Source organism: Danio rerio, chromosome 5 (assembly GCF_052040795.2).
Source record: "Danio rerio strain M-AB ecotype USA chromosome 5, GRCz13ab, whole genome shotgun sequence".
In the NCBI taxonomy this organism is placed as follows: domain Eukaryota; kingdom Metazoa; phylum Chordata; class Actinopteri; order Cypriniformes; family Danionidae; genus Danio; species Danio rerio.
Window position 1 is genome coordinate 47,202,080 of NC_141025.1, and position 17,604 is coordinate 47,219,683.

The 17,604-nt window shown below is 36.7% G+C and overlaps 1 protein-coding gene across 4 annotated transcripts in view; it reads left to right on the plus strand.

The window, feature by feature from the left end:
- adamts3 (ADAM metallopeptidase with thrombospondin type 1 motif, 3) overlaps positions 1 to 17,604 on the plus strand; it is a 214,793-nt gene that overhangs the window by 190,297 nt on the left and 6,892 nt on the right. For all 4 annotated transcript variants that reach the window (NM_001287096.1, XM_087251131.1, XM_087251134.1 and 1 more), the window contains 2 exon segments: positions 14,913 to 15,120; positions 17,125 to 17,242. In NM_001287096.1, coding sequence (NP_001274025.1) covers positions 14,913 to 15,120; positions 17,125 to 17,242 — 326 coding nt within the window.

Genomic DNA, 17,604 nt, shown 5'->3' on the forward strand with positions numbered 1-17,604 from the left:
AACTATAATAAACAGATGGCTATACAACATTGACACTCTTTTTTTTTTTTTTTTAAATAGATTATACAACTTTAGCCAGGGTTTCACAGACGGGTTTATTGTGAAATCATGAAATATGTAAACACAATCATGATTACCCAAATAAAAAAATAAAAAAAATGGCAGCTTGTTTTGACTATATATGTTTGTACTTTTTATATTTATTTTGTATATAAATATACATGGATATAATTCAGAAAGGTGGCACAGTGGGTAGCACGTTCGCCTCACAGCAAGAAGGTCGCTGGTTCAGGCCTCAGCTGGGTCAGTTAGCATTTCTGTGTGAAGTTCGCATGTTCCCCCCTTGCTCGCGGGGGTTTCCATTTTTCATGTATGTGTGTGTATCACATATACGTAATTCATATTTGTAATAAACACATATGTAATGTCAAAAGTTTATTAACGTTGTTATAGAAACAGCTCAGTGAACAGTGGTAAATTCTTCTGGAAGGGCAGAGGGCACTCTCACGTGGAAATTGCAAAAATACGCCACATAGAAAAAAAAAAGACATGGGGGAAATCTAACAAAGCAGAGCATTTAACTGCTTGTGCTGATTCAGCTACTAAACACACAACTATGGAATCATTTCACAGAAGGATTATATCTGAACACTCGACCCGAAGTTATGGGGTGAGTTAGGAGTAAAAACATGTCTGTGATTTTCACATCCTTTCGGATCAGCAGAAACAGAGCCATAGTTCAGTGAGAAGCTACGCACACAGTTGTCAAATCATAGAACGATTACAATTGATTTAAGTTTTTTTTTTTGCACAGCTTTTCACTGAACTGGCTCTGTGTAGTAAACCTGAAAGCAGGTGCTGGAGATTTACAGCGGACTTTACTGACAAAATGAGCACAAATATTGGCTTCGGTTAGTCATGCAGCTCTATCCAGCATACTTGATTCATTAAAATCTTTAAATCAGAATGATTAAAAGGTGTACACGTAAATGAGGATGGTGTGGTGGCTGAGCCTGTTTCTTAGGGAACAACATGGCAATCCGTGTTGGGTTCCTGAAACTTCGTAAATCATCCTCCACTCTCAGTAAACCCCTTGCTTTTAAAACCCCTGCATTAAAATATTTTAAATGCACAACATGCAAAGAACACCCCGACGTGAAACATTACAATACGTTACTTTTGTGATTACAAATATCAACACAGTCATAATAATTGATACACAGTGTGTGATTTTACACATACGTATGTCAATTTCAGGGGGAAATTCGGTCAAGGCAAATCCCCTCCCCCAAGTAAATGATGCATGTGGGAAAATGAGCTCCAGAGTGTCTGCTTTTTGGATTATATTGCAACATTTCCTCTTTCTTTTTCTATATCCTTTATCTTCCACATTGACTGTGAATAATTTTATAGATTTAAGAAGTCAGTTGTATAAACAGAAACTGTCTGAGTAACATTTCAATAAAGCCAGACTCTTAATTTTTACATGGTCCATTGTAAAAGTGAATCCATTTTTTATCCCTTTTAATCCCTTCTATACGAATACATTTATACAAACACTTGTGTACTCAATCTCTTTTAAAATACAAGTCATTGTATAATGGCATTTTCTGCATTTTAGAATCCATTTGCATTAAGTGCAATGAATGAAGTGATGGCTACGGGATGACTGAGATTTACACATCAACTCTTATGGTGTCAGATTGCAAGATTCTGTAGATGTAAGAATATATATTGTGGTAGATGTTTCATATGAATCATGCTTCTGTGCTAAACTAGCAGCAGAGTCACTTGTTCTGTAGAGCTGCGCAAAATAAGGACAATTTTAATGGGATTATAATTTTAGCCTCTGACGTAGGATAACCAATTGTTCACTTTCCCACATCACATCACACACTTCATGCTGAGGGAAACCACATAATTATAATTCAACTTCCACATAGATTATCCTCCTAATGTGGCAGACGAGAGAAAACGCATAGCAGATCAAGCCTCATGACTCACTCCTAATGCTTCTTAAAATGAATGCAATTTGCATAATTGGGGTCCTCAAATGTGATTTATTTTGGGTAAAAAATGACCAATGTAGAAATGTGTTAATATCATACTGGATCTGCCACAGAGTAGCGTCATGTTCCGTAAGAGCTGAACTGTCACCGAGAGTCATTTGTTTTGACGCTTCCCTTTTTCGATCTTGATATTTCCTACAGTAGTTGTGCACATCAGTCATCAGGGCTCCTACTTTTTAACATCTGCAGAGGATGAGATTGCGCCCGCAGTTCTTCCTGTCTTTCCCTTTTCCAATTCCCTGAGCATTCGCTTGTACTCATTTTCTCTTTTATCTTCTTCACTCTTGAAGCTGTCTCAGCAGGTGGTGGCCATTTCAAATTCTTCCATCTTATTTGCCACGCTATTACTAAGCTTTTTTATATTAATTAATTGTGATTAACTATTTGAAATGAGACTACTTGTATCTATCTCTTTTTACTAAAAGAATTGACTTAATTCATAAAGATTTTTATAAATCTTTAGGTTGGGAAATGTCTCTGTTCTGCAGTCTACATTCTTTCTCAAAAGCTGAGGTTTTATTAACAAGCTCAGTAGAGCATCTGCATTCTTCCAGCATTGTCTCTGACAGGCACAGCACCTCAGCCTTCTCTTCCATATACCATCCATCTATTCTCCAAACCACTTTGTTCACTGCAGGGTTGCAGGATTCATAGCCTAGACAATCAAACACTATTGAAACACATGTTTATTACAGGAGTAGTTCAGTGAAAAAGAAGAATGCTTCAGTCATTTGTTTTCCCCGATGTCCTTCCAAAATGATATGAATTCATAGAATGGGTACACATCCTCAGTCAGAACTCGCTTTGATTATTTGGAAAAGGAAAGCAATGAAAATCTCATGTTGACCATAGCAGAAAAAAGGATCTTGGTCTTCCTTTATTATTACCGTTCTTATTATCAGATGTTGTAAATAACATTGTTACTAGTTGTCCACACATTTTTCATTCTTTCTTTCTTCTCTTTTTTAATTATTTTGTTCTTCTCACCGCTCTCAAAATTCTTTCAATCCAATTTGTTTGCTTGCTCCTACACAGACGCATTGTCACATGCACACACATACTCTCGCACACTCACTGACACATGAATAAACAACATATTCATAAATGTTGAATGTTGGCAGCTAGTTTGTGTTGTGTGTTTGGTTGTTTGTAAAGGTTTCTTATGTAAATATCATTATTTCCCCCTATATCAAAAAAGAAATAAAGAGTAACTTAAGTGTGATTCGATGACAAAATTGACTTTTTTTTTACTAAACAGTCATCTTCATATCATTTATTGAGCCACAACATTTAGCATGCAAGCAGCTGTTTCAAAAAGTGCACTTAGTGACGTTTATTTCTAAACTAATTTCTAAAGGATCACGTGCTTATGATTGCTTGCAGCTGGCCCTGCATTATTCAATTTATGATTCACCAATTAGACGATTCCCAAGCCACTATAAATACCTTAAGTTGCATATAACAGCCATCTTCATTTTGAAGAATCACTCCTTCCACCCTGGCTCAGTGGTTAACACTGTTGCCTCACTGCAAGAATGTCACCGGTTCTAGTCCTTACCAAGCCAGCAGACATTGCTGTGTGGAGTTTACACAATCTCCCCATGCTCAAGTGGGTTTCTTCCGGGTTCCCCAGTTTCCTCCCACGATCAAAAACATGCAACTAAAGTTAATCGACTAATCCAAATCGACACCATAGACATGCTCCTAGTAAGTAGTTATCTCTTAAGAGCAATCACAACCTGTTCATTAGCTACTACAGCAAGGGAGTTCTCGGGATCTACCTAAGCTCAAACTCCCCTCTCGCTTTGCAGATGGGAGAGAGCCCCGAGCTCGAGCATTTTATGAGTTCAGGGCTCTCTCCTGAAACTGCATGCCAAACAAGCTTTATAATCAATCATCAGATAAGTTTGAACTCTTGAAATCAATCTTAAACAGTTCTGTATGGTGTTTTAGCTGGCTGTTTGATGGTTGTTTGTAAAGATTACTTATGTAAATATCATCATATCCCCTATCAAAAAAGATAAAAAAGAGTAACTTAAGTGTGACTACATGATGACAAAATTTAAATGTTTAGCTAAACAGTCATCTACATATCATCTATTGAACCAGAAAATTTAGCATGCAACCAGCTGTTTCAAAAAGCAAACCAATCTTAAACAGATCTGTATGGTATTTTCGCCAGCCTGAACTATATCCATTAATCCTGCAAATTAGACACTCCCATGCATACGTAAATGCCTCACGGCCTTAGCTTCTAATCACATGCTTTAAGTTTAAAGGATGACCATTGACTTCTACACATGCATATTTAATTGATAAAAGTATTAGCTTCCTTGCAACGTGCTAAATCCCAGGCTGGATCATGCAGATTGATCATGCAAATGGATAGTTTTCTCAAAATTATAAATTTGCTCATCCTAAGGCCATCCAAAAAAAAAAACAAATAAAAGAAAAAAAACATATCATTCAAAATACTGTATTATGAAGTGAAGTTTGTGCAAAAACTTGGACAATATTTCCAAAATTAATGATTTTAATACACTTTACACTGCAGTGTAAAGCTTGAGGTTACTAATGCACAATGACATATTTAATGTTCTTCTATATTGTTATGTTGAAACAAAAATGCCTTACATCTGATCAGTAAATTTTCATTTGTATGTGAACAATTTATTTAATCTTGATCCATTTGTGGATAAAATGAAATTAAAGTATCATGAACTTTATTATGGCAAGATATAGACTTTTTTCAGTAGGTCATGGTATATGCATGAATTAATGTAACATACATTTTAAGGGTTTTTAACCTTTCATCAAAACGGCTCCATCTAAGCAGATGCTAATATATGTTCAAGGTGTATTATATAACAGCAAAAGCGCAGGCTGCATTTTTTAATTATGCCAGTTCACACAGGTCAACGGCGCCTCAGCTCGAGAAACACGTGAATGAGTAATACAGTCACAACTGTGTCACAAAGGACCTTCTGTAGGGCTCTCTGTTACATCTGTTTCAGCCACTAAACATGCTCCTGATTTTCAGTGTGTTGAGGCAGATAGATTATACTGTACTGGCTTTGATACAGTACAACTTTTCTTTCAGATTGAGCTGCTACAGTACTCGTTCATTGATAATGTGAGATCTGTCATTCAAAAATGGTATTTCATACAAAAAATGTCCCTCCATTTATTCACCCTTATATTGTTCCAAACGTGTATGGCTTTGTTTATTTTGTGGAATGTACAATAAGATTTTGATGAAAATGAACAGTAATGACTATTGATTTTTTTTTTGTGTGAACAAATAAAAGAAACAAATTTTCTTCTCAATTATTTCAAAATAGAAAAAGAAATAGAAAGCAAGCCATAGAGGGTTAGAACAATATGATGGTGCATCAATTATAGAGCGTCTTCAACTCTTTAAGACCTGCCATAGAACAATTCTGCCACATGTCATAGTCATATTACATGCTGTGCTTCATTTGAGTGTTTTTAAATGTTATATATCAATACAATCCTTGATCTCCCAATTTGAAGGCTATTCACAGTATGTAATACATCCATAATAGCCAAATAAATAGCTCGAAAAAGCAATGAATAACAATACATTTTTCCCAACATATTTTTATAACCTAAAACATTTTGAAATGTCATACAATTCATTTGTAATGATTAAATAAATTGTGAAATATTGTGATAATATTTGTGAAATATGATTATTTTTTTAACCAGTGCATTGTAAAGTCAAATAGGGTTGCATTTACAAAACACGTGAACACAGCTACTGTGCTTGTGCATCCAGGTTAATCATGAACAACTCAGTGCGCATGCGCTAGTTGCACTATTGCGGTCTGATTGTTTCAATCAAGGTTTATATGCATCAGATACATAAAATCTGTGCCAAACATTTCAACTGGCGAACATATTAACAATAATACAACGTATAGCCGAATTAAATGTATGCATTGCCATGTTACAGCCCTAATGAGTATGATCATGTGAACCTCCATAAAGATACATATTGCAATGATTTTGGGTACTTAGCGATGCCTGCACACATATATGCACAATCCTTAAATGCTCTGCTTGGGGACCACTGATTTACAGTACAGATATGTTTTTAATAAATAACCTAATATAAATTACAAGCATTAACGAATGCTATATATTTTTGTTTTCACAAGCTTTGGAGATGCAACATAAAATCCTCATTTAAATAATAGGTCACCTCCAGCTTTCATCATGAGCCATGGCTGCGTTAAAGATGCGTTAAGATGGGAATACAACACAACCAGGAACTATGTTTCTAGCCACAGCTCCAGAGGTGTAGCTGCAAGCATACAAGTTTTTGACGCAGTTTGTGAATGTTTGTTGGAACAATCAATTTCGAAAACACACCCCAGATAATATATTGCTTTGGAGAGAAATATTAATTAAACAATTAAAAAAGACACATTTAAATAATGATAACACTTTTTCAAAAATACTCTGGGTTTGATAAGAACTAAAAATGCAGCAAGGCGATGATGATTCTAACAGTTCCACTTCAATACTATTTGATACCAGAAAACCTGTCTAATACACAGGAACAGTTGAATGTAAATGCAATGCCTTTAACTCTCTGTTGCTTCCACAAACACATAAATGGACATTAATAAATGCAATGTGTCAATACAATCAGAGAATCTGCATGACTGCACAAAATATTAAGTAGCCCAAAAACATCTGTGTCCATCTACTTTTTGTGTACATCATAGTTTTACGACCGCAAATGTTTGATTTTGTGTGTTTTTAAATGTGTGTGTGCCTGTGTGTGTTTGAAAAAGAAACGATGAATCAGCTGATCATAATAATAAAAAGAGACAGTGATAAGTGTAAAGCAAAGTTCGCCAACAGCAACAGTCATCACAGACAACAAATGGCATGCCTTTACCTTGTGAGACATACAGGGTTGTAGAAAAAAGTAAATGGCAAACTTTATGGAAACATGCAATGTTTTGTAGCATTTTTATTTTATTTTTATTTTGTAAATGCATTTTATGCAATTTTGCAGGCTTATTAAAGAGTTGCATTGTAGTGTAGCAGGTGACATGGTGGCTCAGTGGTTAGCAATGTCGCCTCACAGCAAGAAGATCAATGGTTCGAGCCCTGGCTGGGTCAGTTGGCATTTCTGTTGGAGTTTGCATGTTCTTGCCGTGTTTGTGTGGGTTTCCTCCGGGTGCTCCAGTTTCCCCCACATGCAGTATAGGTGAATTGAATCAACTAAATTGGCCATAGTGTTTGTGTGTGAATAAGTGTTTGGATGTTTCCCAGTACTGGGTTGCAGCTGGAAGGGCATCCGCTGTGTAAAACATATGCTGGATAAGTTGGCGGTTTATTTTACTGATGAATAAAGGGACTAAGCCGAAGGAAATATAGTACTATAGCAAAGTAGCAACAGTAGCACATTGTTAGCTTGAACTGAAAGTTTAACGTCTCTGATTATGTATGTAAAAAAAAACATTGCTTTACCTGGTTGCTTTCAGTTTCCATCAGCTCTTAAACAGAGACATGCAAACCAAAGTGGGGGTACTTCAGTAGTGTTATTGCCAGTGCCAACCAAGTTTAATTTTAATTTAGCTTTAATGAAGATGAATGTTCAGAGATTGTATGATTGAGCTTGAAGTTTAAAGGAGATACGGATGCATCCCAATTTCATTTAATCAGACAGAGCATATGTACAGCCTCTTAAATTATTCTGTGTGCTAAACAGTCCATCTGATTTATTTTATCCAACACAGATGTGTTAGCAGTTGGTCTGTCTGGAGACAAGGAATAATGAATGTAAGCCTCTGCTGTTTCAGGTGGAAATGTTTTATGCAGTCGTATAATCCTGAAATAATAGGACAGACCTATGATTGTTAACAGTAATTAAATAATCGAAAGCTGTTGAGAGATTTTCCAATCAAATGATTAGCATTTTCAAAGTAGTCTTGTTTTTTGTTTCTTTAAAGGGGTCATGAACTATTTTCTAAGAGTCACTTAAGATATTCATATGGATTTAGCGTTCAAAAATATCAAAACCAATAGAAGAAAATTCTAAATCTGCATTTTAACAATTCTATTCTCACTTAAATTGATTCTAAGCTTAGCTTTTAAAAGAAGATGGCACTTTGGGTGCTCTATTTTTTAACATGGTGAACTTGACCTAACACAGAGCCCTTTTCAGTGGTTTGCAATCACTTTGAATTTTGCCAGTGGGGACAGTGGCATTCCATTACATGTGATCATTCTACAATATCATGTTTTCAATGATGTGTGCATGAGTCCCTGACAAGCTTATACGTTAGACCTTCTCTTTAATAGCTGAAGCATTAGAGATAATTTAGTAATGTGTTTTTTTATATGTGTATGTAATCACAATAATAGGAAAACATTGGATCATTGATAAAGAAAATCCAGAGCAAACATATTAGTGCATGAGGTATGATGCGTTTAGGCTGCTGCATTTGCCCATGTAAAATTAACCCCTTGAAAAGAAATGGTACTTCAAATGGGTCAAAGACAATCAATTTAGCTTTTTATTTATTATGTGTGCTTAAAAATGGCAAAAGCACAATCTCTGTTCATCTGTTCTCTTTAAAAATTAATAAATCTATCCTACATCCTACTCTTCTTAATTAATAATGTATGTAAAAACTGTGCCTCAAAGAAAGCAGCTTTTATCAACATCCATACGGAGGTTTAGTCCAAAGTACGCAAGATGCAAGCCTCAAGGCTCAGTCAGATCCAGATATACACGCTGACAAACATGACTGAAATAATTTCTTTGACTCCCTGTAAGCATCTGTGTTCCTCAGCTTTAAATCATCTCTACTGGTCAACATGGATGGGGTTACACACATCTCTGACCAAGGTCAAACCTAAACCCAACTGATAGTGTTTTTTAAAAGCAAGCTAGAAGAGAAAAGCGCCTCATGTTTTACCTGGTTTCTCAATCAGTCCTTCATTGGCCTTGAACCTGGTCTGCTCTGTGTCCCAAGGCTGATGTCATACAAGACAAGCTACTAAGCAAACTGATCGCAGTGGAATATCTTTCTGCTCAGTCATACAACCCCATAGCATTTGTTTTACACACAAAATGCAGTACTGTATGCCGAGGCACATATTTCAAGGTTCCTAAAAATGTAGCCCTGGCATGTATCTCCAATAAGCCTGTGTTGCATAACTGACCCAAGTCTGATGTCGTACAAGACAAACTACCGAGCAAACTGATCGCAGTGGAATATATTTCTGCTCAGTCATACAACCCCATAGCAGTTGTTTTACACACAAAATGGAGTACTCTATGCCAAGGCACATATATTTTAAGGTTCCTAAAAGTATAGCCCTGGGCACGTATCCCCAATAAGCCTGTGTTGCATAACTGACTTGAATTGACCTGTTTAAATTTTGTGCCTGTGTATGCATGTCTAACTACTTCTTTGCATGTTCCCACTTTTAAGCAATTATAGACTCCCTCCTTGTCCCATCTCTTTTTGTAAACTGATAGCAAAGCAGCTAAATTTCATTTCTCTTTGATCCTGGCATTCAGTCTGCTGCATGTTCGGATATAACTCACAGGTTAACCGTAAAAGTTAAATGGATTAGTTGAGGGTAATTTTCAGGCAGAAATGTGCTTGTGTGTGGAAAATATTTTTTCACCAGACTGCTTTACAAGATGCTGGACTCATTGCATTTAAAGGATGTAGCTGTACTTACTAATTGTCCGAAAGATGCAAGTAATAATATAAATAATAATGCTTTTTTATTATATAATTTACTTATAATACAATTTAGCCATTAAAATGTGAAATACTCCATGTCAGTCTTACAGATAAACTTCAGCAGAGGTGCGAGGTTTGTGTGCTGACTAGTTTAGCTGCTTCTTAAGAATTGATCTGTATTCTCGATACTGCAGTTTAGAGAGGGGCAGGGGAGCAGCAGATATTTAGCCTTTAAATGAGACACCACCTTGCTTTGAACTAAAGAGTTTTTGACAGGGTAAATAGTCTTTATTACACAACAACTAAGAAATTTAGCCAAAGTAACTTATAGACTTTTCATGAAGGCCCTAAAGAATCAAATCAACTTAACTTGCAAACAGGGCATCTGATGACGGATTTAAGTGGTCAGCGTTTCGAGGCATAATGAGTGTATTATGTCCTACAGTAACCTCTGATAGGCTATATAAATGCATAATAAATGCATGACCATGAAAGAGTGTACTTATTAGTTTATTGTTTGAATGTTGGGACAAACCAAGCTGATTGTCGGCTGATGGGCAGCATTGGGATATCAGATGGTCTGTCTAGCTGGTTTGCTGTATTCCACATTTCGCCTCTCATCGGGTCGAGTTGGCCTGATTCCGCATGTAGAATTGGTATCAGCTGAAGGGAGAGCTCTGATTTGGTATTCATCAATGAATTGAAGTGCAAAATCAAAAACTGAAGTGACATATCCAAGTTAACGATTCAAGTCAAGAAGGAAAACAAAGAGCCCAGCTGTAATTGTGCCACATTTCTCAAATATTTACAAACTTTATGGATTATCAGAATATCATAAATATTTGCATGAATAAATTCTTCTGTGGTAAGTGACACGTATTGTGATGATAGCACTAAATGCTGCTTTGTTGACTTTTTCTCTGTGCACATTTCATTTTTTTTTTAGTTTCCCTTAGTGGAATAAACAGAATACTGCCATCTGTGTGTGCAGAAAGACACCTTGTCTCACACAGACACAGAATGTGAACTCTTAAGGCTGATTCATTCTTCTGCATCAAGCGCACGCGTATGGTCTGGTGCAGATCACATACCCCTTGCCTTGGCTAATGCCGACACTAACGCGCACCTCTTCAAAAATTGTAACTACAAGTTGCAATGATGCGTAGCACAAGCTCTGTGATTGGTTGGCTTGGTAGCGCTGACAAGTGTGGGCATGGCCAAGAGCAGTGCTAACCCATTGGAGCGATTGTTTACAAGTGTTGAGTCCTGTAAAGGAGCTCCAGATGGAAACTTCTTGTTTTGTGTTTAGCTTATGATTAAAGTTGTTGCACGTCCGCCAGTTCCAGCCTCAGAATGACTGAGTTTTAGCTACTTATACATTAAGGTCTTACACAGAGGAACATAAAAACCAACTGCCAGCTAGCGTTTTAGAAGTGTTATTGCAGAGTAATGCAAACAGCAAGCAGAGATATAATTGCACAGCAACGTACAAGGCAGGCTCCGTGGGTCACTCTGATCACTCAACAAAGTAGTATAAACCAGGCTTTATTTCAGTCAGCTGCCATCCATTTGGTGTGTTTACAAGCAGCTTTTTGTTTGTTTTCATCTGCTTTTTTGTGCAGCCAGTTTTTGTGCAGCCACCTTTGTCTGTTACACCCATTACAGGTCTTTCAGTCTCTCTAAGTCAAGTGTGTTTGGTTAAGGAGATATAGAAAATGTGCAGAGCTTGTGGTTGAGAAACACTGCTTTAGATCTTCCAGTTTCAGACTGCATACTGAATATTTTCTACCATAGCTTTCTGAGTGTGATCACAATGGTATGTACTGCTATGGGATGGTCAAATGTATATTTATATTACCTACTATTATAACTATTAATATTAAAAGGCATCTAGTTTACCCGTTTTTTAAGATTTAATATTAATATTATGGTTCATCTGAGTGTGCCAGTTTAGGTTCAGTTCAAACACAATTCAGATTTTTAATTATTATGTGTTAAAAAAAAGTGTCATTTTGGGGGTGTGTACACAGGTCGCTGTTTTAGAGGTGTGTTGCTTCACATAAAAATTACTTACCGCTTTGTGTATGGCAACAGTCAGGCAGACAGAGAGAAGCAAGATGAGTGAGAGGACCAGCGTTCAGCCATACATGTACGACTCGGACACAGACCAAGCAGAGATGAATGTTGAGGAATCAATATTCCTTGTGTGCCGAAGTGGTAGTTAAAAAATCATTTGTGTCTTTGTATTGTTTTACAGCCGCAACATAACGTTGCATGCGATATCCGTATAGGGATGTAATGATTAACCGATTTCACTATTAACCGCACTTTAATTTGTCATGGTTAATTAATCATAAAGGCTTCTTAACAGCTTCTTTGCACTGAACAAAACTGCGGTAACTAAACAAAGTTATCCCAACTGTGTGCTAGTTTAAAGTTCCGAGCTTGTAAACCGAGACTAATAACCACGCACTCTGGATTAACTTTGACTGAGGCTATAACTAAGGCAACTTTGTTTTTTTCCAATGGAGGAACGTGCATGTAAGGGAAACCCGCTCACACTTTCCAGCCGCACCTAGTTGAGATGACAGGGAGCTTCTGTGACCACGGGAAATGCAAATGGCTGAAGTTTAAGGAAGATACAATGAAAAGTAGACATGATTGCAATCCCACCTAAAGTTACAAACAATGGCACCGATGAGAGACATCATGTGATGAGCGTTGATACGGTAGTGAAGATCAGTCGAGTGTGTTTTTTGCAACCCAAGCTCATTCTGGAAACGTAGCCCCACGGACGTTTCTGGAGACCGCGATTTACGTCGCCGGAGGTACGTAAAGGCCGCGTTTGTTTTTTTTTGAGCGAACGCCGAGGGGTGGTGTGGCGCCGCTCCGCCCCTCCTCTTCGCGCTCGCCGGCCGACGGCTCGCCTCCGAGTGGAGGGCTTTCCCGACGCAATCAGTTTGTCCGCCTAGCTCACAGCGTTGCGTCGGCGGAGGGGAGGCTCCGGAGGAGGAGGACGAGCCGGAGCCAGCCGCGGTGGACGACGACCGGGATCGAGTCCGGGGAACGGCGGGTTCCGGAAATCAGGTAAGACGAAAAACGGAATCCGGAAAATAAGGGCGAGAATGCGGCGGGATCCGAAAACGCGGTCGAAATCGAAGACGGGGGCTTTTGCTTTTTTTATTTTTTTTTCGATCCGGCGGCTATTCGCGCGAGAACGGCGCGGGCGCGAACGCCGCGCGCTCCCGAGAGGCGCCCGCGCGAGAAGCGAAAAAGCGCGCAGAGTGGCCTCTCGCGGATCCGCGAAAACAAAAAAACGCTCGAATACGTACCTCCCGGGACGTAAATCGCGGTCCGCAGAAACGTCCGCGGGGCTACGTTTCCACAATGAGCCCGGGTTGGTTTTTTGAGAGAGTGCTGAAAGACTCTGTGGATCAGCTGTTTTCAATATTCCGAATCTTGATACGTTGCATTCACTGAGTGTTAAGCGCAAATGGTCTCTAAATGTAAAATCTCTGTTGCTCTGTCGCCTATCAATTAATATTGGTAGGTGGGGGGACCGCACTCCTACGTCAGGTTACGGTCAGTCTCAAAAGTTGCTCCAGTTGGCCCACTATTTATATGTTGTTAAATTTAAAAAAAGGAACTGGGTTTGTTTATATCAACCCAATATGACAGTATATACAATATATCTACACAAATGTCTGTCCAAACAGCTTGAAAAGTATATTTTTCACCATAGTTGCCCTTTAAAGATCCAGATCAGAACAAACTCTCACTATTGAACCCCTCCCCCCTCCAAAAAAAAAAAAAACATCTTGTTTTGACATCCTTTAGGTGGAATCATGTGTTATGTAACTCAGGTAATTTGCACCCTGATGTGCTCTGAACCAGATGTCTTTACACTTGCTCCCGGGGACCCAGTATCCTGCAGGTTTAGCTCCAACACTAATAAAGCACACCTGAAGCAGCTAATCAAGATGTTGAGGATCATTTGAAAATAAATAAATAAATAAACAGGCAGGTGTGATGAAAAAGGTTGGAAATAAATTTTGCTGGGCAGTGAGTCCTGATTAGCAGAGTTGAAGACCTTTGCTCTCTACAATAATAATTGCAATTTGGTTTTAGGCATACGGTGATAACCGTTTTCAAGGTATACCACGGTTTAGAAAAGTCAAGTTTTAAAACCACCAAAATTTTGTTATACCGTTCCTACAGTGTAAGATGTTTTGATTTTATAATAACATTATCTCCAGCAGAAAAGATCTCCAAAGATGCCGTCTTAAATTGTAAAAATTGTAATAAAGACAACAGATGTCAATGATTCAATTTAATTATTCAGCCTTACATGTTTACTGTGTTTGTGTTCAAAGGGGACAATCTTTTAGTTTTTTCTTCCCCGGACAGTAAAAAAAAAAAAAAAAAAAAAAAAATATATATATATATATATATATATATATATATATATATATATATATATATATATATATATATATATATATATATATATATATATATTTTTTTTTTTTTTTTTTTTTTTTTTTTACTGTCTGGGGAAGAAAAAACACATGTTGTAGACACGTGTATGTCTTTTTGAACTATATCTCATTCACAATGGCTAATAATCTGCTTTTCAAGTTTGAAGGTAAGTCACCTTTTCCAGGTACAAAAAAATCTATCAGATACACCCCTCACCCCCCGCCACACACACACACCAAAATAAACAAAAATAAAAAGATGCAGAGCTAAAGAATGCCTGTTAAGCCTAACCTTTATCTCGATTGCAAAATCAGATGGCCAGACAGTGATTAATCTTTCAGAATTGTTAAAGTACTGGTATCCAGTAAACCTTGACCCTTAGAGCTTTAGTGTACACTCTGAGTTTTTAAAAGTTTAGCCGAAATGCTCAGATATACTTAAAGCGATATCATAGAACAAATTTGTGTGACAATGTATTTTTTATTTAATATGCTGACATTTCATTTCAGACAATGACATAGTATTCACACTTTGCATGAGTAGAGGTTTGGACTTTGGAGGTTTGGAATTGTATTTTCTGTCACAAAAAGTAGACTAAAGCACTCTTTTTGTCTCATGTCAGGTGGATCACCGAAGAGTGGGAACATTGTACTAAAACATGTGGAAGCTTGGGATATCAAATCCGTACTGTGCGCTGTGTCCAGTTTCTTCATGAGGGCACAAACCGCTCCATTCACAGCAAGTACTGCAATGGGGAAAAGCCTGAGATGAGGAGGGCATGTAACAGAGTTGCCTGCCCAGCCCAGTGGAGGACCGGGGCCTGGTCAGAGGTATTCTTTTCTCAGCTCTCAATAAATACACAGCAGTGATTCTCACAGTTCTGTGTGTAGTATTTTGCAACAGAGAGTAGATTTCAATTATATCTTACAAAGCTCAGCGGAAAGAATTACTCTGCAAGCAATTTTAGTACAATTGGACTTGAAATCAATGTGAAATTGGTCTCATTTGTAGAATGTATTTACCACATCCGTAGATTTATTTATTTATTTTTCCTGAGAAAAAAAAAACAGACTAGGACTTGTCACTTTAGTTTTTGCTTTTTGCTTTGAAATTAGAGTCATTCTCTCACACTGATCATGTTTAAGCAAAGTCTTTTCTTTTAATGATTTGACAATTCCTGCAGAGAGATTGTTTGATAACTGTGACCTCATTAACCAGCTATGTCAGAATCTGAAATCAGACATTTTCTTTAGTTTGCCAAGATCGTCATCTTGGAATTAAAAGGTTCTTTCTTGTGTTCTAGATGATTTTGAGATATTGAGCTTCAAAGTTTTTGCATTCCATATAGCGAAGAATATGCGTATCACTGTTCTCTTTTACACATTAACATAACAAAGACCCTAAATGTACCCTAAATTATCAAAGTTCTCTTAAATTTGCAAATTGAGGTTAAAAACACAGTAAATGCAGATAGAACCTTATTCTAAAAAGTCATTTTTCACTTGGAATTATAAGGTTTTATCTGGCAGATTATTAATTGATTGTATTTTCAAGAAATGCAATCAGTCTGCTTAATAAGTTAATTAAAAATAAATAACAATTGGTGTTGTAACAATATTTTGATGTTTGAGAAAGTTACATTTTTGTTTTCCTAACATTTATTTAATGTTTAAGGATTAATATTTTTCTTGGTCGAATTAAACCTTCATGGTTTCACTAAATAGTTTTTCCAGTGCAGATGTTAATTTTATGTAATTAGTATGGTAATATTTATTAAATTATGCCCTTTATATGAACTATTCATTTATATTTATAGAATTATATGTCCCATGAATTAAGTATTTGCCCTTCAAGGCTTAATATCAAATTTAAAGACTTTAAAAACATACGATAAGCAAATGAGTTTAATAAACACTGAAAATGTTTTACTGAGTATATATACACAAATAAATATAGTTTACATTTAATATATTACATTTGTTATATAACTGTTTCTTTTTCAAACAATGTAAAATTTAACATTTCATCTCAATGTCAAAAAAATGGTTCTAAATCATCACAATTACAAACATCTTTTCAGTTCTTCTCAATCTTGTGAGGTGCAGCATTATTTAATCGGCTCTAATTTTGTGTTTTTTTTCTGGTCTTTCCTGCTGTCAACAAAGCGATATGGTGAATTGACAAAGAAAAGCTGATTCTAACTGGTCCTCGTGTGTGCATTGGAAATGCTGACTGGCTTACAGAAAAAACCTTATAGAGCCAAGCTAGAATTCAACTTTGTAAATAAAACGTATTTAAATTAGAAAATCTTAAAATATAAACAGCTTAAAAAACATCACACAATTTTGACAAAAATGTCAGATAGACCCCTATAATTCTAAGGTGACGAGATGTCTATAAAAACTATATTTAGTAACCGTAAATACTAGGTCCAATTTGTCTGTCTGCCTGTCTGTCTGTCTATCTATCTTATTTTTGAAAAATAATTATTATTATTTTCCATTTAATTTATAAAGTTTGAATTATAAAAAAAACATGCAAAAACTATTTATTTTAAAGTAAAAATCTCACACTTTGGCTTGTGCTATTAAAAAATGTCTGGTAACGGTCTCTTTTGTGGATATTGTCAAATCTTGGCAAATGTTTTAATGACTGCTTTTGGAAGTGGTTGCACATGGCCAATCTCTAAACATTTTAGAACCCATTTACACCTGTTTTCTTCTTATTATTGGATTGACAAAAATGCATTTCAATTCCAGTTGTAAGTGGGTCTTTTGAAACCATGTGTTTTTAAAACCATTTGAGCTTTTCTGTTTGTTTCTTTTTTTATTTAGTGTTCAGTGTCCTGTGGAGAAGGTGTGTCACGACGCCTGGTCACTTGTCGCATTGGAGATCAATGTACTGGTGAGAAGCCCGAGTCGCAAAAGCCTTGCAGGCCAAGACCCTGCCATGGTAAGATTCAGAGAAGGCAATTGTTATTAATAGGAAGTGCATCACCACAAGGACAACAATCAACACTCATCAAGCAATTTTATGGGGTCTTGAACGGTTAAAGTGTCTAAGTTGTTTATTCAACAAAAGAAAGTCCATTAAAAGAGAACGGAAAATATTGCACAATGCACAAATTCATCTGCATTGATTAGATTATTCATGGTAGTCTTAACCTCAGTTAATTTTCCGGAATGCTTTTGTGGTCTGTGAACTCCTCAACTGCTCTCTGGAGAAGCGTGTTAACTCATCTATTTAGACAAGCAATACGTATTAAAAAGTTATTAATTAGGTCACGTAATGCCTATAAGCTTGAGATTCTGGCA